Consider the following 22,915-nt stretch of genomic DNA (forward strand, 5'->3'; position numbering starts at 1 on the left):
CCATCACTGGCCAGAGCAAAGGGGATCTTAGATCGAAAATCACTTCAGATTTTATAGAATTCATTGAGCTTACCCTATTTAAGTTACTATTTGGGGGTATGGGGAAATACATATACAAGTTAATTACACAGACTTTTTATATATATACAGGGTGGGGAAGCAAAATTTACAATGAACATTTAGTTGTTTTTTCTCAGCAGGCACTACGTCAATTGTTTTGAAACCAAACATATATTGATGTCATAATCATACCTAACACTATTATTCGTACCTTTTCAGAAACTTTTGCCCATATGAGTAATCAGGAAAGCAAACGTCAAAGAGTGTGTGATTTGCTGAATGCACTCGTCACACCAAAGGAGATTTCAAAAATAGTTGGAGTGTTCATAAAGACTGTTTATAATGTAAAGAAGAGAATGACTATGAGCAAAACTATTACGAGAAAGTCTGGAAGATACTATTAAAGAAGAATGGGAGAAGTTGTCACCCGAATATTTGAGGAACACTTGCGCAAGTTTCAGGAAGCGTGTGAAGGCAGTTATAGAGAAAGAAGGACGACACATACTGTAGAATAAAAACATTTTCTTATTATTTCATATTGTCGGAATATGATGAATTTAATCTATAAATGAATGACATTTTTGTTAATTTCTGAGTTTTTTTAATAACTACAACTTTATTCTCATGACATTGTGATTCTTTTTGTATTCGACTTTATTTTCATAAAATTACAGGTTTTATATCGATATTTTATGACTTTATTCTTGTACATAGTGACAAGTGTTTTTATTTTCTCATGTGGCCCTAATACGCTGTCATAGTTTTATTCTCCAGTTCCCCTGTATTTGAAAAACTAGGTTAGCCTCAGTTTCAGTTAGTTTACTAATCATGTAGGAGCACAAGGTTCAGAATCACAAAATGAAGACAAAAACCATGAAAGATCTGATCATGAAACCAAGAGCTTCACTAAGAAGTAACATTAGCCAAAACAATACGTAATTTAAGGTATGATTTTACCCAAAAATATAGCATAAATTAATGTTACCTGACACGAAACAGGATCCACAGATCTAGGTTTGGTTTCCTGGATTTGTGGATCCATCTACTTCTGTTTTCTTTGTCTTTCGGTGTCTGTAAAACGGTAGCTCCGACTGCTTTTCAAACCTGTTCATACAATCAATCGCACAACAGCTCTTGTCCATTTTTTTTAAATTAAATATTGTTCTTAGGTTTAGACGGTATTGAAGCCATCGCTACTACTCTGCTCCCTCTTTCTGCCACTACTCAGTGGGCGGAACTGCAGTGACTTCCACTAGCGGTGACGTCACGTGCATACCCTCTATTGGACTTCATTTGTTCAATGAAAATGAAAAAGAAAATAAAAATTTGATCGCAAATAAAAAACTTTTATGTGTACAAGGAACTAATAGCAGAGCAAATACATTAATAAATAGAGGTTATTATTGGAGTATTTTGGACCTTTAAACCTGCTGGAGATGTACACCAGGTGTATGAATGCGTATGAATGTTTGGTGGTGGTCGGAGGGGCCGTAGGCGCAAATTGGCTGCCACGTTTCCGTCAGTCTGCCCCAGGGCAACTGTGGCTACAAATCAGTGGCAGCTGCTCGTCTTTCAGACAGGGGAAGCTCATTGTCGGCTTACATCAAAAAAATTTGTCAAGTTATTTAAACATACATTCGGCCCTCTGTTCCTTTTTAAGAAAATGGTCAGTGACCTTATCGTACCAAGTAGGCGTCTTTTCCAGGGACTGGACCAGTGTCCTCTCTGCTTAGATCGCCTTGGCCCATTGTGTTGTGGGTGTAAGACTTCAGCCTTTTTAGACAACAGATGCTCCTCTCACTCCGACCTAGCCGACAGTTTGATTGATTTAACTATGTACAAAACGAAATTACACTCGAACAAGAAATGATTAAATTATGTAACTGAAACAAGAAAACGCTGAAATTATGTTAAATTGAAACAAGGAAGTACAATGAGTGTGTTTTATTTACAGTGCAAGAAATGAACAAGTAATTTCGTAGTGGTTTCTCTCTGATTTCACAGCAGAATGCACGACGGTATTAAACTGAACTGTGTCAGTGAAGGAGGAGATCTGAAAACAGCTGTCAATCAAACGGGATTCAGCCTTTCGACTGATCCTCCAATCAGCACGTGGGATTCTGGCGTCCAGCCCGGCCGAGCTCCGCCCACAGCTCCATTCACCCCCAGAGACGCCTGGCGTCCGGGGGCGGGACAACATCGTGGCATTTATCCAATTACCGTCCAGTTTTGAAGCAATGAAAAAAACTGTTCCACTCAGTCCCATTGAAGTGCATGGACGCTGAGCGTCTACAGACAAATGCACTGAGCAGAGATCGTATGAGAAAACAGCGCAACAGGAATGTATGAGAAGTGAACAACATCGCGTCCGTTGATTTGTGATGAAGCTGATTCTGAACGAACTCATCTTTGAGATGAACGTGTTCTAACACATTTGTAGTCAATGAAATGTCAACACAACCGTACATATTTAACCATTTAATTTTCGTAATTTTAGGGGAAGCCGGGCTTCCCTTGCAGTCTATGAGAAATCGCCACTGCTACAAATGTAGTTTACCACCACCAGAGGGAGAATGTGAGAGTGAATGAATAATGGATCCACTGTGTGCACTTTGAGTATGCATTCATAGAAAAGCGCTATATAAATCTAATCCATTATTATCATCATTATTATTATTTTAATGTATTCCTTCTATATCCCGATGATAAATCAAGTGAATGAAACCAGTATGTCATAAAAAATATTTCTGGTCAGACATTGAATAAGAATAGTTTTCTAATGTGCAATAGTTTCTGATTTAAATCCTGATAAAAGCTGAAACCATCGGAGACATTTAAAAAGAACCTTTGCATATCCCTGTGCTCCTTTGGGCATGTAAATGAGTTTTTTCCCCTGCAGTTAATCTCAGCCAAGACACGTTTTCATTTCATTGTACATAGAAATGCTTATCACACCACGATGACAAAGAAGCTTTAGGAAGAGTAAAAGCTCAAGTAAAAGCAATTTAGTCAGAGTGACGTTATGACAGTCGTTTTTTTTTTTTTTTCTTTGTGCCATTTAGAAACACACAAAAACACAACCTGCATGTCAAATCATTTCCTCTATTATACACACTTACTTCAAAGATAGGCACGGTAAAATTGAAACCATTTCTCATTGTTAAACTTTTAGCAGGCGCCTGCCCGTCATTTTTAGGCTGCAAAGTGTAAATGATGAATGCAATTAGAAAGTTGGTGGAAAAACCTCCAGAAAGCCACAGAAAACAGTGGACTTACCTTTGAATCCTTACATGCTTTTCTTCTCCAGTATTTTAGATTGTTTTTCCGACTTGTACACTGAACAACAATTATGCACTTTTTTTTTTTTTTTATTCTTTATTTTTATCTTCGCAATTTATGATACACAAAGTAGACAAAAAAAAAAAGACAGACCACAACAATTCGACCATCCAGACAAACCAAATACAGACAGGTTCAGGACAAATTAGTATAGAATTATACAAGTTCAAGGATTCCTTTGATTAACATACACATTCCATTTTTCCCAATATTTTTTTTAGATTTATCACTAGTGAGTCTTAATGAGAAGGTCAGTCTTTCCATGTCTTAAATTTAATTCACAACAGTTGTCCAGTCCACAACTGTTGGGGGATCTTTGCACAACCATTTTCGAGTTATAGCTTTTTTTGCCCCTGCTAATAATATTAACAAAAGATATCGGCTAGATTTCTTCATCTCGTACAATTATACACATTTAATATGTTTCTAAGACTTTTATTTTTAAATAAATAATTAAATGTTCATGCAAAGACAAAGGTTTTTGCCACAGCTGTACTTATACATTTCCATTTCCTTAATTTCTTGTGTACAAAATAAACACAGTTCACTGCAAAAATTAAAATCTTACCTAGTGTATTTTTCTCATTTCTAGTCAAAATATTTCATCACACTTAAATTAAGACATAATCACCTAAAGAGTAACTTTTCAGTGAGATATAAGAACTAATTTTTCGACAATAGATCTTGAAAATCTTATTTCAAGAAATCTTACCAAGATAATTTTCATTTGTTCCATTGGCAGATTTTTTTTGTGTGCTAAATTCAAGATTTTTTTCGCTTAATTCAAGCAAAAAAAAATCTGATCTGTTCTGAAGTGAAAATTATCTTGGTAAGATTTCTTGAAATAAGATATTCAAGATCTATTGTCTAAAAATAAGTTCTTAGATCTCACTGAAAAGTTACTCTTTAGGTGTTTATGTCTTATTTTAATTGTGATGAGATATATTGACTAAAAATGAGAAAAATACACTTGGTAAGATTTTGATTTTTGCAGTGCACAAAAGTAGTGTTGGGTCTTTATGGGTTAAATATGGGGTCAATCTCGTGCCTCAGTGAGGTCATGAAGCATGTTGGTTTTTCTAACGCTGTACAGTGATTCAGAGAGATGTTATAGAGATTTTGAAGCTGTTAACAGTGAATCTGAGTGATTTTTGTCAGACCTTATAACAGTTGTGACTAGAAATGAGAATAATACACTTAGATATTTGCAGTATATATTTACAATAGGGATGTAACGATATGAAAATTTCATATCACGGTTATTATGACTGTTATTATCATGGTTAGCATTATTATCGCGGTATTATTGAAATTGTGCTCAAAATGTTCAAAAAGTACTTATACAACAAATAAAATAATAGGCACAATGTACCTTCTGTTGGCAGAAACATTCAAATATTAACCCTTCGTGGTCTGAGCCTGTTTTGGTCGTTTTTCAGTCCTTTTGATTTTGCCTTTATATACCATATACACAAATGTTTACTATACCCATGTTTGGTATCTGTTTTTTTCAGCACAACTTCATCTATATCATCTGTCTATTTTTTATTATTTTTTTTTCACTTTAACCTACTATATCAACATATGGCCAGAAAACACAAAAAAATATAAAATCTGATTTGAAAAATGTATATAATATATTGCATAACTAACACAAAGATGCTTAACGAACCTTTTCAAAGACTTTAAAAGTGAATATTGGTTCCAAATATTAGGTATGGAAAATTAAAATTGTAATAAATTAAAACTGTACTCAAATATTTGACATAAAGGCGTAGCTTTACATAGGGTTTTTTCTCCTAAAAGTGCAGTAATCAAACACGGTTATCATGATAATTAGAATTTAAGCGGTAATACTAACCGTCTGCAATTTTACCACGGTTTATTGTTATACCGGTAATCGTTACATCCCTAATATACAGTAACCAACACTAGAGCTGTGACTATTAGTTCATTTATCACTTATTTTGGTAGACTTGTTTTTTTTTTTTTTTTCATATCAGTGCTTTCAATTATGTGTATTTTTGGGTTTGGAGTTAATATAACTACATATGTGCAAATGTCACTGCAGTTACTTTTGCTTTTAAAGCTAATGAGCCTGTGTATTCTCTCCTTTATTCCTGTCTTACCTTAATGTCCCCCATGTGCACTAAGACACATCCTTTCTTTGTACAACAGCAAAATTGGATTTTCTCAGTAATGACTGATGAAGTGCGGTGATCGCAGTTGTGTCAGGCAGCATTCGGAGTGACAGATTGATTATTGCTTTATTCTTCACAGTTTAAGTCACAGCTCTGCAGATCTGTCATCTGTCTGAGGGCCTGAGGCACTCGTCCTCTACTTCATCCTCTGATTCTCTTCCTTCTCTCTCATTCTCTCTCTCTCTCTTTCACTCCAGTTTGTCTTGCAATTTCAGATTTTTTTTCTCTCACTTCCTCCGATTTGACTTGTTACTACTTGTAGGGTGTAAATAGGCTGTTAATCTATAACACGTCTCACCTCCTCACCTTTCCTCTCCTGTTTTTTTCTTCTCGTCTCCTGTCATCTCATTTCCTCTCCACTCAGTTCCTCACAGGGGCGTAGAACTGGGTAGGGACACCAGGGACACGTCCCTACCAATGTCCAGCCACTACTGTGCACTCACTATCAATACAACCACTGTCCGTAGTGTTTAGTCAATGATTATGGTACATAGTCGGTCTCTGCTAGAAGTCCCGCCTCTAACCTAAATATCACTCTCCGATTGGGTCTGCGGGTTTGCTAACGTACGTGTGATTGGTCATCCCCGCTGTCATTCCATCTACTTGTAAAAGGAACCTGCTAGTTGGACAGTTGGACCGCTAGCAGAAGTTTTCAGTATGTTTGCATTTGTTCTGCCTGGATCACATCAGCTGAACAGATTTAATATCAGTGGTGTCATTTATTTTTACATTTGTACATGTGACTGTTTGTGTGTGTGCGCACACACGTCCTTCCCTCCTATTTTATCTCCTCCTCTCATTTCTTCTCATTCCCTTCTCTCTCCTCTCATTTCCTCTCCTCTTCTCTCCTCTTGTTTCCTCTCATCTCATTTCATCTCCTCTCCTCTCCTCTCGTTTCCTCTCCTCTTGTTTTCTTTCCACTCCTCTCCTCTCGTTTCCTCTCCTCTCGTTTCCTCTCATCTTTTCTCCTCTTGTTTCCCCTCCTCTCGTCTCCTCTCTTCTCCTCTCCTCTCATTTCCTCTCTTCTCATTTCCCCTCCTCTTGTTTCCTTTCCTCTCCTCTCCTCTCCTCTTGTTCCCTCTCCTCTTGTTTCTCCTCCTCTCGTCTCCTCTCTTCTCCTCTCCTCTCCTCTCCCCTCATTTCCTTTCCTCTCCTCTCCTCTTTTCTCCTCTTGTTCCCTCTCCTCTTGTTTCCCCTCCTCTCGTTTCCTTTCCTCTCCTCTCCTTTCCTCTTTTTTCCTCTCTTCTTGTTTCCTTTCCTTTCCTCTCCTCCTTTCTCCTCTCATTTCCTCTCCTCTCCTCTTGTTTCCTCTCTTCTCCTTCCTTCTCCTCTCCTCTCGTTTCCTCTCGTTTCTTCTCCTCCTCTCCTCTCCTCTCCTCTGCAGTATTTCATCAGGATCACTCTGTTTGTGCACACTCAGCACTTCTTCTCTCCGTTCCCTCTTTTCTTTGTATATTCTAATTACGCTGCAGGGGTTGTGGGTGTTTGCATGTGTCCTTGGAGAAAGTCATACAAGGGTCATCTGGAAGTTTCTCCTACATTACCCAGGCATAAATATTGTAGGTTGTTTGGATGACAGCAGGAGCAGACAGATAGGACAGGAAACTTGAGCAGAAATAGAGCAGTGGAACCTGACGCATCACTTCCTGGGCTGTTCAGTGAAGTGTTAGCATAAATTTCAATGAGTCACTTTTTTTCACCATAGAACGAAATGAAAGGCCTAATGTTTATATCCTTTACTGATGGACTGAATGATAAATCAGGCTGAGTCACAATACAAAACACTGGACAACAACAACAATAAAACACTTCTTCTGTTACTGGAGGACATACATCTGATCTTGAAGTTTCTGAAGTATGTCATGATTTTGGCTCATGTGAAGACGTAAGAATAAATCAATAATACAAACAAAAAACCCCACAAATGTTCCAATCTTACACTAATGCTTTCTGAGCTAATATGAGCTAAAATCACTAACAAAATTCACTTACAAATATAAACAAACGAAGAATAAACCTCAGTGTCGCAGCCCATCAGATTCTAAAATGTTTCTTACACTCATACGTCTCTTGTTCTGGTGCACTCTAAAAGATAATACTTGTAGTCGCTTAAATCATATTAGCATACTTTACTTATTTCTCACCATCTTGTTAATTTAACTCATGCACTTTGAGGATTTTAGTCACTTTTCAAGTTCATCTGACAAATCTGGACTTGAAACTTTATGTTCATGTATTGAACATTCTCAGGAGTCACACTCCAGTCCAGTTAGTCGCGTTAATTTACTTCTTTAAGCACCTTTAAGGAGGTTTGCCAACTGTCAAAAATGCCACTGAAGAAGAAGAAGACATGAGGCTCTTAGTGGCTTTCAATGAGCAGGAGAGGAGCACTGAAGTTTTCTGAGGCAACCAAGGTCATTTTAGATGAAAAGGAACGTTAGGATTCTCAGAAACCCCAGAGGTAAACAAACACATGCTACAGTGTTGTGCTGTAACGTGCACGAACACACTGATTTGAACCACTGCGTACATGTCAAGGTTCCTTACTTTAAGTTTCACAGAGCAGTCAGACTCCACAAGTGTGTTTAAGCTCTTCCACCTATGTGGTTGAAGGTGTAATCAGTCAGAACACCTGTTCTTGGAGTGGCCATTTTGAAACACCAGGAGTCAGTGTGGTCTTAATCGTTCTAGTTTGGAAATCCTACGTATTTTTAACCTTTTGGGCTCTCCGTTGGGGAAGGCCGTTCTCTGTCATCTCCCATGATGAAAGACTCTTGTGAAAAAGAAAAACCCAAAACTAAATAGCGATCCATTCCAAGTTAGATTAAAATTATTTTAATGTCCTATTCATTTCACTTCCTTTTCTACCTCCATTCTTACCTAGCTGCATAAAATTACCCATGTACTGCTTACATATACAGGGTGGGGAAGCAAAATTTACAATATTTTGAGGCAGGGATTGAAAGACAGTGTATGACCAATTAGTTTATTGAAAGTCATGAGAATTTATTTGCCACAAGAACATTTACATAATAGAAAATGTTTTTATTCTATGTGTCCTCCTTCTTTCTCAATAACTGCCTTCACACGCTTCCTGAAACTTGCGCAAGCGTTCCTCAAATATTCAGGTGACAACTTCTCCCATTCTTCTTTAATAGTATCTTCCAGACTTTCTCGTAATAGTTTTGCTCATAGTCATTCTCTTCTTTCCATTATAAACAGTCTTTATGGACACTCCAACTATTTTTGAAATCTCCTTTGGTGTGACGAGTGCATTCAGCAAATCACACACTCTTTGACGTTTGCTTTCCTGATTACTCATATGGGCAAAAGTTTCTGAAAATGTATGGATAATAGTGTTAGGTATGATTATGACATCAATATATGTTTGGTTTCAAAACAATTGACGTAGTGCCTGCTGAGAAAAAATAACTAAATGTTCATTGTAAATTTTGCTTCCCCACCCTGTATGTATGTTGCTGTTACGGTATTTTGTTTGAATAAAAAATAACCCTGCAAATAGTCATGTTTGATACCACGAATTTCCTTTCTGATCCGATACCAGGTAAAATTCAGGCTGGTATTGACAATACCGATCTGATACAGATACTTTGTACAAATACACTTTATGTCTGGAAAATCTAAGAAAAAATAGTATATTACAAATCATAACTTCATAAAGAATACAAGACATGACAGTAATTATTGTTTAATTACTAAGAACTATTATAAAAATGAAAACTTGCATACAATTTGTGTTACATGAACGTGTTAACATGAAACATGAAAATACTGAACATGTAACACTTCAACAAAAACATCAAACATTGACACTTTCCCTCATTTACAAGTTTTTGTTCAGGAACAACAGCATATTTACTGTTTTCCCCTTTAGTCTGTTCTGTTTTTGGCTCAGGACAGACTGAGTCAGAGTTGACTGACTTAGAAGTGTAACGTAGTACACACTTACCCAGGCGGAAGAAGAAGTAGTTCCCACCAATCACGTATCATTTGGACAAGATCCCAATAGTTTAGCTACTTTCCACAATATTGCTGATATACATTACCTCAAATGAGTACCAAAAGTATCGAATTGCAAATCAATTCTGGAGTGCAAAGATCTGGTATCGGATATATTGATATGTCAGTATCAATCCACACATCACTACCTGCAAACTAATCATTCTTTGTTGTGCTTTCTTCAGGTATTTAAGTTGCTTACACTTGGAAAGATCAATTTATACTCAGTGCCAATGAAAACGCAACACTTGAAGATTCTTATATTTTTTTAAATCGATGAGGATTTTTATTCCATAAACTCTTTGGAATTAATCACAGGCCATTTCTATACAGTAAAAATAAAAAATCACATCCAAATTTGTTGACAAAAAATAAGGATAAAGACAGAAACTCAAGGACCCCAAAACCAAAAGTCACAAAGCGGTCCCGGAGGTGCTGCAGCTCAATGTAGCGATCCTGCTGTGGCGTGGTCACACGTGCTCATCCAGGGCGAGGTCTGTCTGCAGTTGAGCCAGTTTCTTCATGCCTCTGTTGCATCCTGACTATGGTGGACACATTGCATCCAAAACGGCGCGCCACCTGCCGAGCAGAGATTCCGGCCTCCTGGAGCCCCATAGCATGGCATCTGTGGTCACGTGTCAGTCTGGGCATCGCTGAGTTATTGCAAATGATTTTCATGCTTTTCAGTTTGCCTTTATATACAGAACATGACCACTCCTTAACTGACCACAATTCTTTAAGTTGAGCAGTTCATTGCTGAGCAATGAGAAAAACAAGTCTTATGAATGCAGACAAGTTCATTCAAGTGTGACAATAGCTCAACCCGTCTCAGGTTGTTAAGACATTGTCTGGGATTATCTTATACGGTGAAACTTAAACATATTGATGCAGCTCAGGAACAATAAAACACATTCAAGTGTTGCGTTTTCATTGGCACTGAGTATAATTATGCTTGATATTTTTAAGTAAATTAAATAAACTTAAAGATGCGGGAGACTTCCGTGACCAATTTTTCATCAAATCTGTAAAACCCCAGTCATATCCTAAGTATCACGAATCTGTAAGTCTTTCCGTGATTACTCACCTGAATCTCTTGCATCACAGTGAACAATTTCTTAGTACCATCCACCATAAACAAACCGTGTGTTTACATTCAGAGCCGGGAGGTAACTCGGGCATCTTCGGAATTTTGTCACGACGTGCATTGTGGGAAACGGAGGCTCGCGCAGCCGCCTGACAATGGCAGCTGATAAAGATACGACACGGAAACGGCAGGAGCTCCCTTCCCTCTATGCATATTACCCCAGCCGTTTCCAGGTTTCAGACGTTTTCGTGTGTTTGTCTCATGTGATGACTGTCAGGTGGTGAGGTCAGCCTGTCCAGCTGGTGACTGAGTTTGAGCTCATTGGTAATGCTGCACACCTGGGCCCGATGTGCAGATACTATTTAAGTTCCTCTAGTCACATTCATTTTCTTGCTGACTCTCCCTGACCTGATCTCCTCCCAGGTAGTCACAGTTTTGTTGGGTTATGTTTGATTAAGTTAATTTATTTCTTTTTCTGCAACTTACAACACTTTCACACACATTATTCCACTCATGCACATCCTACACCACTGATTGAACTGACTTCCACACTTCATCTAATTAGATCTTTAATTTGGCTTAATTGATTTATTTAAGATTTGTTTGATTACTCAATTTGGTTCAATATTTTTCAATAAAGATAATTTTGTAAAGTTAACATGGTGTTGTCTCCCCCTTTCTTTGTTGTGACCTCTTGAGCCAGGTCATGACACTCATCCATATAATATCATATAATAACCTCCCTTTCCCGCAATGCACGTCGCGACAAAATTCTGAAGATGCCCGCATGACCTCCCGGCTCTGTTTTTAAACACATGTTTTGTTTATAGTAGATGGCACTAAGAAATTGTTCACCATAATGCAAGAGATTCAGGTGAGTAATCACAGAAAGACTTCCATATTCGTGATACTTAGGCTATGACTGAGGTTTTACAGATTTGATGAAAAATTGGTCACGTAAGTCTCCCGCACCTTTAACTGGTAGATATGAAATCAACTGAACTTAATAGTATTGATCATGTTTACTTGCCTTTTTTGAGTGCAACTAGTTTCATAGATTTGATTAAGATTGTCGTTGTCATATTTTTCACTGTGGGTTGTGACCGGTTCCTGCCGTACAACCAACAGTAATCACCATCATGTTTTTGTTGAAGCCCCTTGGTAGGTATCAAGGTTTCCATTTCAGAAATATTTGGATGAAACTGTCCACTGTACTCATCACATTCATCAAACAAACTGAGTGGAAAAAAAATCAAGGTGTGAGTGACGGAAATGAGTTCTGAGCGACATTCTGTAGCCCATCTGTTCATATGCTTTTGTCATGTCCTCAACTAGATTAGAGATTCAGACGCTGTGAGGTCCAGAAAATGTTGCACCACTTGCACAAATGACGACCAAGCTGTTAATCTTACTGAGCTGAGTTTTGAGGGGAGTACAGGATCACCAATGACTTCTCCAATCGGGGCTCCTTTGAAATGTTGAAGCTTTGAGATTTGAATCACTTTGGACTGCACCAGATTTTTTTTTTTTTTTTTCAGGCATTGAAGTCCAGCAGAATTTTGAGCACTTAGAAAACTGTGGCGCGATATGCTGCTAATGGCTATAAATTGACTTGTGCATAACTCAAAGTCCAGATGGGGTAAAGAAATACTGACTTCAGATAGACTTAGACTAACTCGATTGATCCACAAGGGAAATTACTTGGTCACAATAGCTCAGTTGCATACAAAAACACTGATGAAAAAACATTGGCAAAAAAGAAAAAAAGGAAAGTAACTGTGAAGAGATAAAAGCAGTAAATAATATGAATACAATACACTAATTACGCAGAAAAAATACAAGATTTGCATATGTACAAACAGGAAAATGGAAGTAAATATACACTATATACATAGAGGTGTCAAAGTGTCAAATGTGAATGGATGAGTTCTGTTACAGATGGTGAGCTGTTGTACAGGTGGATGGAGAACAGTATGAATGAATTCAGATATGGAATCAGCACACCCAATTTAGATAAAGTCAAGTATTTACATTTACATTAACATTTACATTTATGCATCTGGCAGACACTTTTTTCCAAAGTGACTTACAAGGGAAAAATCTAAATAAAAGAAGAAAATACAAGAATAGATTAAAGACATAAAAACAGCTGTACAATTAAAAACAGTGTTGTACAGAAGAATAAAAAAGCAAAACGACTAGGGGTGTTAGAAAATATCGGTTCTGCAATATATCGCGATATTTCATTTCACAATACTGTATCGATATTAAAAAGTACTGTATCGATATTTTTAGGTATTTAATCAAATGCAGATATGGTGGAGGTTCATTTGTGTTTTTTGTTTTTCTTTATTGTTAATATCTTATTCATTATTATTTAACACTGTTTTATTAAATAATGGTTATTTAAAGCATCCTAAAAGCACTTTTTACCGTCTGTGAGGCAGATCTTAGTTCCTTTGTTGGGATTGTACAAAAATAATCTTATGATGTTAGTTATGAATTAATAAAACATTTGAGCAGGATCGTAAACTGTATTGTCTGTAAAACATAATTTAAGTTTTAACAGAGGAACATTTTGTGATATAGCATTAGATCCTGTTGTGATCAAATAAAAATGTGTTTAGTGTTTGTGCAGATTTCTGGTATAATTCAATTCTTCTAGGGAATAATTTTTTAAAAAAAGAAACAAACAAAAAATTGTCTTTTTAACAGGATCATGATATATCGTAATCCTAGTATTGTGATTTGTATCGTATCGCCAGATTCTTGCCAATACACACCCCTAAAAATGACAGACTAAAATACAAGAAGATTAAAAAGACATAAAAACAGCTGTACAATTAAATACAGTGAAAAAAAGAAGGCAAGGCAGATTTATTTGTATAGCACAATTCATACACAGGGCAATTCACAGTGCTTTACAAAAATGGAAAAGAGACAGGTTAAAAACACACAATTACAATTAAAACATAATCAATAAAACATAAGTAATAATCAAGTAAAACAAATTAAAAGAGTGCAGATAGAACCCTTTCAGTTGTTCTATTCACAGTTGAACAGAGCTGTTTTCAGCCTGGATTTAAACATTGTCACAGTAGAGGCCTGCCTTACGTCATCAGGAAGACTGATGATACCAAGTAAAACAACAGAATAAACATAATAATACATTTAAAATGGAATGTTTGAAAGTGCTAGGACAGGAGGTGTTCTCTGCAGAGCTTGACGATAGGCAGTGACGCCCCTGTCTCTGTTTCTCTCCCAAAAGCAGAATCATGGAGTGCAATGAACCATTTTGTAAAATTCCTAATAATGTTATAAAACATGAGATAGATTTCTGACTGTTCTTCTCAGACTCTATTTGTTGTGTCCCTTCTAGGAATGTAGCGATATGAAAATTTCATATCACGGTTATTGTGACCAAAATTATCACAGTTATCGTTATTATCACGGTATTTTTGAAGTTGTGCTCAAAATGTCCAAAAAGTACTAATACACACACTGAAATAATTTAACCAAGTTGTATTTAAAAAAATAATAATAATAAAATAAAATAATTGGCACAATGTACCTTCTGTTCCAGAAACATTCAAATATTAACCCTTAGTGGTCTGAGCCTATTTTGGCCGTTTTTCAGTACTTTTGATTTTGCCTTATATACTATATACACAAATGTTTACTATACCCATATTTGGTATCTTTTTTTTTTTCAGCACAACTTCATCTATATCATCTGTTTATTATTTTTTTCACTTTAACCTACTATATCAACATAAAAGGCCAGAAAACACACACAAAAAAAATAAAATCCGATTTGAAAAATGTCCATAATTTATTGCATAACTAACACAAAGATGCTTAATGGACCTTTTCAAAGACTTTAAAAGTGAATATTGGTTCCAAATATTAGGTATAGAAAATTAAAATTGTAATCAATTAAAACTATATTCAAATATTTGACATAAAAGCAGATCTTTACATAGGCGTTTTCTCTGAAAAGTGCAGTAATCAAACACAGTTATCATGATAATTACAATATAAACAGTAATACTAAATGTCTGCAATTTAACCGTGTTTATGGTTATACTGGTAACTGTTACATCCCTTGTCCCTTTATGAACCGGGACTTGAAAACATGATCACATTCTCTGCCTGAGGTCATATTCATGCTGCCTTCATGTGCTATGGGAATTATGGTTAATACTAATAATGAACTCAATAATTGCACATGAATGCCCCCTCATGTTTTATTTCCCACTGGAGAACTGGAAAAAAAATTGAGATGAAATAACCTTTGTACGTTTCAACATGGTGGAGAACAACAAGGGATTCATCACGTAGGATAAACACTGCTTTTATTAACATTCTGCTGCTGTTAGGTGATGCTTTTGCACATTCATAGCGTAGAGAATTAGCAAAAATTATTTTACCAAAGTAGCAGGTCACAATAAAATGCGCGTCAGCCATTTTTCATACCTACTAAAATAAAAGTACTTGAACACAACGACCTTGTAACTTCGAATTCGCAAGTGGAAAGGATGATCTTCCCGATAGCATGTGAAGGCAGCATTAGTCCAAGTGGGAAACTCAATGGGGGAAAACTGAAGCCAATGTACTGGGGGCTGGCACCAAAAGGGAGTCAATCCCCATAGACCCTCATGTTGAAATGTACAACTGTGCAGCAGAGATAAACATGTTTACAACCTGGTCCAAAAAACCCTATTTTGGTCCCTGCAGTTCATTTCCCCCTCTGTGACTACTATACAGGGTGAATTTTTATTTTTAACTCATTAAATTTGAAAACCCAAACCTTTTTTGTGTTATTGAGGGAGTGGCTACTATGATTGACAGATGCCCTCAGCATCCATGGTGGTGTGTGGGCTTTGATTGACAGTTAACATCAGTTTAGCTTCCATGTTACCACATTCTGGGCGGCTATTTATAGAAAAAAAAAACAAACAAAAATATTTTCCCTTCCAGACAGTAGTGTTTTTTAAGGTGTTACACTAACAAGACTGTCAGATGATGCTGTCATCACCTCCTCTCCTTGTTTCCTCCTCCTCTGCCTGTAGGTTTACGTGGATCCAAAACCAGTAACTGACCAGTGGCTTTTTACATGTTCATCCTAAGACTCTGGAATCTTAATCGGTGAACTTTTGTTTCCACATATAGGACTGTGTGATAATTGTGTTGGTTGTGCTTTACAAATGTAGACAGAAAAAACAGGATTTATATGGTCTACAGCAGGGGTGTCAAACTCATTTTCTTACAGGGGCCACATTCAGCCCAATTTAATCTGAAGTGGGCTGGACCAGTAAAATAATAGCATGATAGTCAATAAATAATGACAATTCCAAATTGTTTTAGTGCAAAAAGTAACATTCATTTATGCCACTATTTACATTTACAAACTATCCAAGCAAAAATTATGTGAATAACCTGAAAAAAATGGAATTTGTTAAGAAATATAAGTATAATTTTATCAATATTCTGCCTCAACTTATCATTTCTACATCTGCATTATGGATCGGATCTATGAAGACACTAAACACTGAGGAACAGGCAGAAAATAGTTCAAACTGTGCTTAATTTTCTTTTAGACATTTCAGCTCGTTCATATTTGTTCAAGTTATTCACATTTTATTGTTACAGGATAGTTTGTTAATGTAAACATTTTCATAATTTAATGTTTTTTGCACTAAATCAAAGAAAAAATCAGTGTTGTCATTATTTATAGGTTATTATGATATTATTTTTGAGTTCGATGCCCTAACTTGCACTTTGCAAATTCATCCTGCGGGCCAGATTGAAACCTTTGGCGGGCCGATTTTTGGCCCCCGGGCCGCATGTTTGACACCTGTGGTCTACAGTCATGGAAAAAATTATTAGATCATCAAAAGTCATCAAAAACAATGGTTAAATCAGGTACTAACTCCTGTGTGTATCATGTGACTAAAACAGACAGAAAAGAAAACATGGAATGCCTTAAAGCACTGTTTTTTGTGAGTACAATGCCATAGATATTGATGTAAGAACTGAAGTGATTTTGGTTATTATCAAGAAAACACGGAAAATGGATAGATATCAGCTCTGAAATTAAACTGTTATGAGTCATTTTTGTTGTTATCATTATATTTGTCCAAGCAAATGTACCTGTAGTTGTACCAGGCATTAAAATGAACAAGAAACTGAGGAAAACAAGGGTGGTCTAATAATCAATGTAGGTAAAACCACATCTGATGTATTCATTGTCAGACCTGAGTTTCACCATGCTATGAATAGTAGTGATGTAGATAGATAGATAGATAGATAGATAGATAGATAGATAGATAGATAGATAGATAGATAGATAGATAGATAGATAGATAGATAGATAGATAGATAGATAGATAGATAGATAGATAGATAGATAGATAGATAGATTCAAGGAAAAAAGAAACGCACCATTTTCACTTTTTCGATTTTTTTCAGAAATATGACAGTTACTGCAAATTTGCAAACTACAATGAGTTCAGTACTATTCTGAGTCAAAATGAAATGATTGTTTTCCTGGTTGCGGTTGATTGATTTTGATTAGCTGTTACATCTCCGTGACAGGCACACCATGTGCATTGCACCATTGGACTCAAGCGCGACAATGTCGTGGAGTCAGCACTGAACCAACATATGGGCGATATGGCCTGATACCGTCAGCTCGTAGGCGATTACGAATGGTTCTAGCAGACACTAGCCTGTGATGTGTCCCAGTGGTCTCGGCTGCAGTTCTTGTTGCCGGCCGAAACCTGTCACAGAGATGTGACAGTCGATTGGCACGGTCCTGTGCAGCGGTTGTAACAGGTGGTCCACCAGATCTGGGACGGGGGTTGGAGCTTGAAACATGCCAATGGCCTGATCTCTGTCCGGTTGCAGCAGTTGTGGCATTGTGGACAAATGTGTTTTTGCTCCATTTTGGTGTCTTTTTACAGGGAATGGTTGTGCACAATTGAGGAGAGGTGAAATTCATCTGAGTTTCACTCATGAGCAGACATGGGTGAGGAATACACAAATACAGTTCTTATTGCTAATCAAAATCAATCAACTGGAACTAGGAAAACAATCATTTAATTTGGACTCAGAATAGTACTGAACTCATTGTAGTCTGCAATTTTGCAATAACTGTCATATTTCTGAAAAAATTGAGAAAATGAAAGTGGTGCGTTTCTTTTTTCCTTGAGTGTAGACAGACAGACAGACAGACAGACAGACAGACAGACAGACAGACAGACAGACAGACAGACAGACAGACAGATAGATAGATAGATAGATAGATAGATAGATAGATAGATAGATAGATAGATAGATAGATAGATAGATAGATAGATAGATAGATAGATTTACTGTATTAATCCCAAGGGGAAATTCAGAATACAAAATGTGGTCACTGCTCCACAAACACAGCCGTACCACATCAACAATCAATAAATAAATAAATTCAGAGTATAAGTAGCTGTGAATAAATTAGATTAAAAAGAAGTAGACTTAAAAGACAAGATGCGTTTTCTACCAATCACATAAAAACACTAGAAGCACTCAGAGAGCGCAGACCTCCGCCAAGACTGATCAGTGGCCCCCCCTTGGGCCCCCCCACCCCCGATCACCACCAAAATTTAATCATTTCTTCCTTATCCCATTTCCAACAAACCCTGAAAATTTCATCCAAATCTGTCCATAACTTTTTGAGTTATGTTGCACACTAACGGACAGACAAACAAACAAACAAACAAACAAACAGACAAACAAACAAACAAACAAACAAACCCTGGCAAAAACATAACCTCCTTGGCAGAGGTAATAATAATAAAGGCATAAAAACATAGAAACCCACCCAAGGACAGAAGTGTTCCTGAGCTTCTACCTCCTATACACCCCCACCCAGCTACTCCTCCTGATATGCGGATCAATACTGAAATATTGATATCTCCAGTACCAGATCTTTACACTCCAGAATCGATTCACAAATCAAAATATTGATACTTTTGATACTTCGGTCATTTGGGATAATGTATGTGAGGAACACAGTGGAAAGTAGCTGTCCAAATGATATGCGATTGGTGGGAACTACTTCTTCTTCCGCCTGGGTAAGTGTGCACTGCGTCACACTTCTCAGTCTGTCAGCTCTGACTCAGTCTGTCCTGAGCCAAAAACAGAACAGACTAAAGGGGAAAACAGTAAATATGCTGTTGTTCTTTAACAAAAACTTGTGAATGAGAGAAAGTGTCGATGTTGGATGTTTTTGTTGAAGTGTTACATGCTCAGCATTTTCATGTTTCATGTTAACACGCTCATGTAACGTGACTTAATATGCAAGTTTTCAATTCTATAATAGTTCTTAGTAATTAAACAATAACTACTCTCATGTCTTGTATTCTTTATGAAGTTATGAGTTGAAATACACATTTTTTTTTTTTTAGATTTTCCAGACATAAAGTGTATTTGTGCAAAGTATCGGATCGGTGTCGCCGATACCAGCCTGAACTTTAACTTTACAGTATTTTCATGTTTCATCTTAACACATTCATGTAACGTGAATTAATATGCAAGTTTTCATTTTTATAATAGTTTTTAAGAATTAAACAATAATTACTCTCATGCCTTGTATTCTTTATGAAGTTTGAAATACACAATTTTTTTTAGATTTTCCAGACATTAAGTGTATTTGTACAAAGTATCCGATCAGTATTGCCGATACTAGCCTCAATTTTACTCCGTATCGTATCGGAAAGGAAATCCATGATATCAAACATCACTAATGAATAGAAACGTTTGGGTCTTCTTTTATGTTGTGAAATGTATAGCATTAATTAGCATTATAGCGCATTACCACCACCTACTGTTGGGGAGTGTGAGTGGACTGAGCTGCTCCATAAGAAAATCAAGCACAGATTTGTGTTGTAACATTATTTTTTGTCCAAATGAAGGCCGACCCACCAGTTGAGAATCACTAATGGTTAATAGAACCGGACTAAGAAAACTGTAATGTGGACTGGGCAGCAATAGGAACTTATTCAATATTGAAGGCGAAAAAAGGTATCCTGCACACTGTCCATTCAACTTATAAAAAGCTTTAAGATAGCAACGTTTCGGTCCTTTTTGCAAGTTGAATGGACAGTGTGCGGGATACCTTTTTTCTATTTCACTTGTACCTCATGCTCTGACACACCTGTCCCCTGAAGACTTTTTAGGTGTGCACCGACCTCCAAACCTGGCTTCCAACTTATTCAATATTTAAATCATCAGGAAAAAAACGTCACTTCATATGTACGCCGTTACCCAGAAAGTTGGAATAAATTTATTTCCAGACACATTCCTCTTTTTATTCATTTTCATACACATGAGTAATCACCTTTGACCTTTGAGTCCCAGTTAGATTTTATCAAGAACTAGAAGCACTCGGAGAGCGCAGACCTCCGCCAAGGCTGATCAGTGGCCCCCGCCCCGTGGGCCCCCCCACCCCGATCACCACCAAAATTTAATAATTTCTTCCTTATCCCATTTCCAACAAACCCTGAAAATTTCATCCAAATCTGTCCATAACTTTTTGAGTTATGTTGCACACTAACGGACAGACAAACAGACAAACAAACAAACAAACAAACAAACCCTGGCAAAAACATAACCTCCTTGGCGGAGGTAATAAATCACATTGTCACAGTTATTTCATGGGAAGAGGTAAAAATATCTCATTCCAACAGCATATTCTAACAGGTTTGGATCTCAGGGTGATATCACATATGGTTTTTGGGTGTTAAATGTTTTTGTTTTCTTTTCTCTGCAGAAGGGAAGGTGTACGCTCTGGGGGGAATGGGAACAGACACCACACCTCAGGCCCTGGTCAGAGTTTATGAAGCAGAGAAAGACCAATGGCAGCCGATGACCTCCATGCCCACGCCGCGGTACGGGGCCATGTCCTTCGTGAGAGGAAACAAAATCTACATGATGGGTAGGAAATAAGGTCTTTGAGCCTGGTTTCTATTCATTAGTGTCTTTTTCATGCATTAACCTATAATTTATAACAGGAGAGAGTTTGGTATGATGTGCAATAGATCATTTACAGGTGTTCAGTCTTTATTTGGTAAACAGTGACATCTTGTTTATTATAATGAAAGGAATTGAAGATCTGAATAGTTTATTCTTCTTCTAGAATGTGAAAGATGAGGTCATTTTACATAAATCTGCAGTTACACACACTGAGTCTCTATGGAGGCTGGTATTGATATTTGGTTGAAATTTCATATCACTGCTGAAAGAGGTATTGGTATTAACCCGTATTAACCCATAAAGACCCAGTTATACCTTTGTGGCAGTTCCTATATAATTTTTTCTGTTTTTAACTTTTCTTACCACCATGTATTCTAATATTATGCTCTGTACTTTGGATTTTTAACCCTATAACACCAAACGTATCATATTTGATACATGTGTTTTGGAGCCCTCTACATGATCAGTGTGATTTTTTTTTTTTTTAATTGAAAAACCTGGTGTATACAATTAGATACATGCAATACACAGATAATCCACCAGGGGGAGGAATTCATTCACCAGAGGCCTTTCCAGTGACACTATAAGACTGTCATTAATGAGGATGGAGGCAGAACTTTGCCAATTTTGAAAAGGAATTACCAATTGGCTAGACATGTTTGTGTTATGTTATGTTTTTGTTTGTTCAAAAATAACATTATTTGAGGTTTCAAACCTGATGTATTAAATATGATACAAAATTGAAACTCATACATGGAAATTGATATTTAAAAATAAAAAAAATTTTGGTTGTTCAGAAGGACAAATAAAGGCTCCAGTTTCAAAGAATTGGAATTTTCTGTCAATGATTTAATGGTTCAGGCTTTAAAGGGTTAAGTATAAATCAGGTATTTTCCTACATTTAATTTACTGATTTTGTAGATGTCCATATAAGATCAGATTAAAGTTGAGGGTTATTATATCAGAAAAGGAGAAAACTGAAGAAAACATGTCTTTTTTTAGTAAATATATCATTAACTGAACAAAAAACAAGTGTTTCCATCCAGACTCCATGGGTTTTACTGGTTGAATCAATGTTGTAGAAGATGACAGTGTTCTACATTCACTATGGAGTCTCTGAATGTCCAAATGTGTCCATATCTGATGACTATGAAAAGACATTTTACACCAGGTTATTACATGTATTGATAAAATTAGGGATTAACAGTTATTAAACAGTTTACATCAGTAGATGCATTGGTCGTCAGTGGATGTTTAGAGTCTTTATGGGTTGAACAAAGCTGATTTTACCTCTAAAAAACATTTTGTAAGCATGTTAATTTTATTACTTGGTACAATTCAACAGTATAAGTGCCATAAACTTTTCCATTTCAATGTTCAGTGTGTCATCTGAAATCACTCGATGCTCATGAACAGCGGTCAAGAGCAAAACACGCTCTTAACTTGTGAATGAGGGACTGATGAATGATAACACAATGATCACTCAAACTGTGAATATTAAAATACCACAAATTCAGAGCATGGTTTTGGGAAGTGAATGCACCATTTTAGTTGACTAAAACTAAAGCGTGAATGCCTAAAATGTGAACTATAGGTCCATGTAATGTAGAGATGTGTACATAAGGGAAAACATCAACTCTTCAAAACACATGACTTTGTTAATGCAACAGAAAGAACACATTTATAAAGGTGTACATATTGTGTTGAAAAATTGTACAAAATAGGTCTCACTTTTATTGTATGTGAGAATAATGTATATATAGTTATATATATATATATATATATATATATATATATATATATATATATATATATATATATATATATATATATATATAATTTGTTTTTGTGAGAAAGTCCCAAATTAATTGGTCAGGTTACTGGTAAAGTGGTCCCACTCAGTCCTCATTTAGGCATTTTGCTGATAAGATAAAGTAAGATGTAATAAGATAAGATAGAATAAAGTAAGCTAAAGTAAGATAAGTTAAAGTAAGATAAGACAGGATAAGATGAGATAAAGGAAGACAAGATAAGATAAAAGAAGATAAAATAAGGTAAAATAAGACAATACAGTATAAGATAAGATAAAATAAGATAAGACAGGATAAGATATGATAAGATAAAAGAAGATAAGATGAGTTAAAGTAAAATAAGACAACATAAGATAAGATAAAGTAAGATAAGACAGGATAAG

At 36.3% G+C, this 22,915-nt stretch overlaps 1 protein-coding gene across 2 annotated transcripts in view; it reads left to right on the top strand.

Annotated features, from left to right (window-relative positions):
• klhdc8b (kelch domain containing 8B) overlaps positions 1–22,915 on the top strand; it is a 536,176-nt gene that overhangs the window by 353,553 nt on the left and 159,708 nt on the right. For both annotated transcript variants that reach the window (XM_030139050.1, XM_030139051.1), the window contains one exon: positions 20,519–20,683. In XM_030139050.1, the coding sequence (XP_029994910.1) occupies positions 20,519–20,683 (165 nt within the window). The remainder of the gene's footprint in view (positions 1–20,518; positions 20,684–22,915) is intronic.

The sequence above is a fragment of the Sphaeramia orbicularis genome, chromosome 7 (genome assembly GCF_902148855.1).
Source record: "Sphaeramia orbicularis chromosome 7, fSphaOr1.1, whole genome shotgun sequence".
In the NCBI taxonomy this organism is placed as follows: domain Eukaryota; kingdom Metazoa; phylum Chordata; class Actinopteri; order Kurtiformes; family Apogonidae; genus Sphaeramia; species Sphaeramia orbicularis.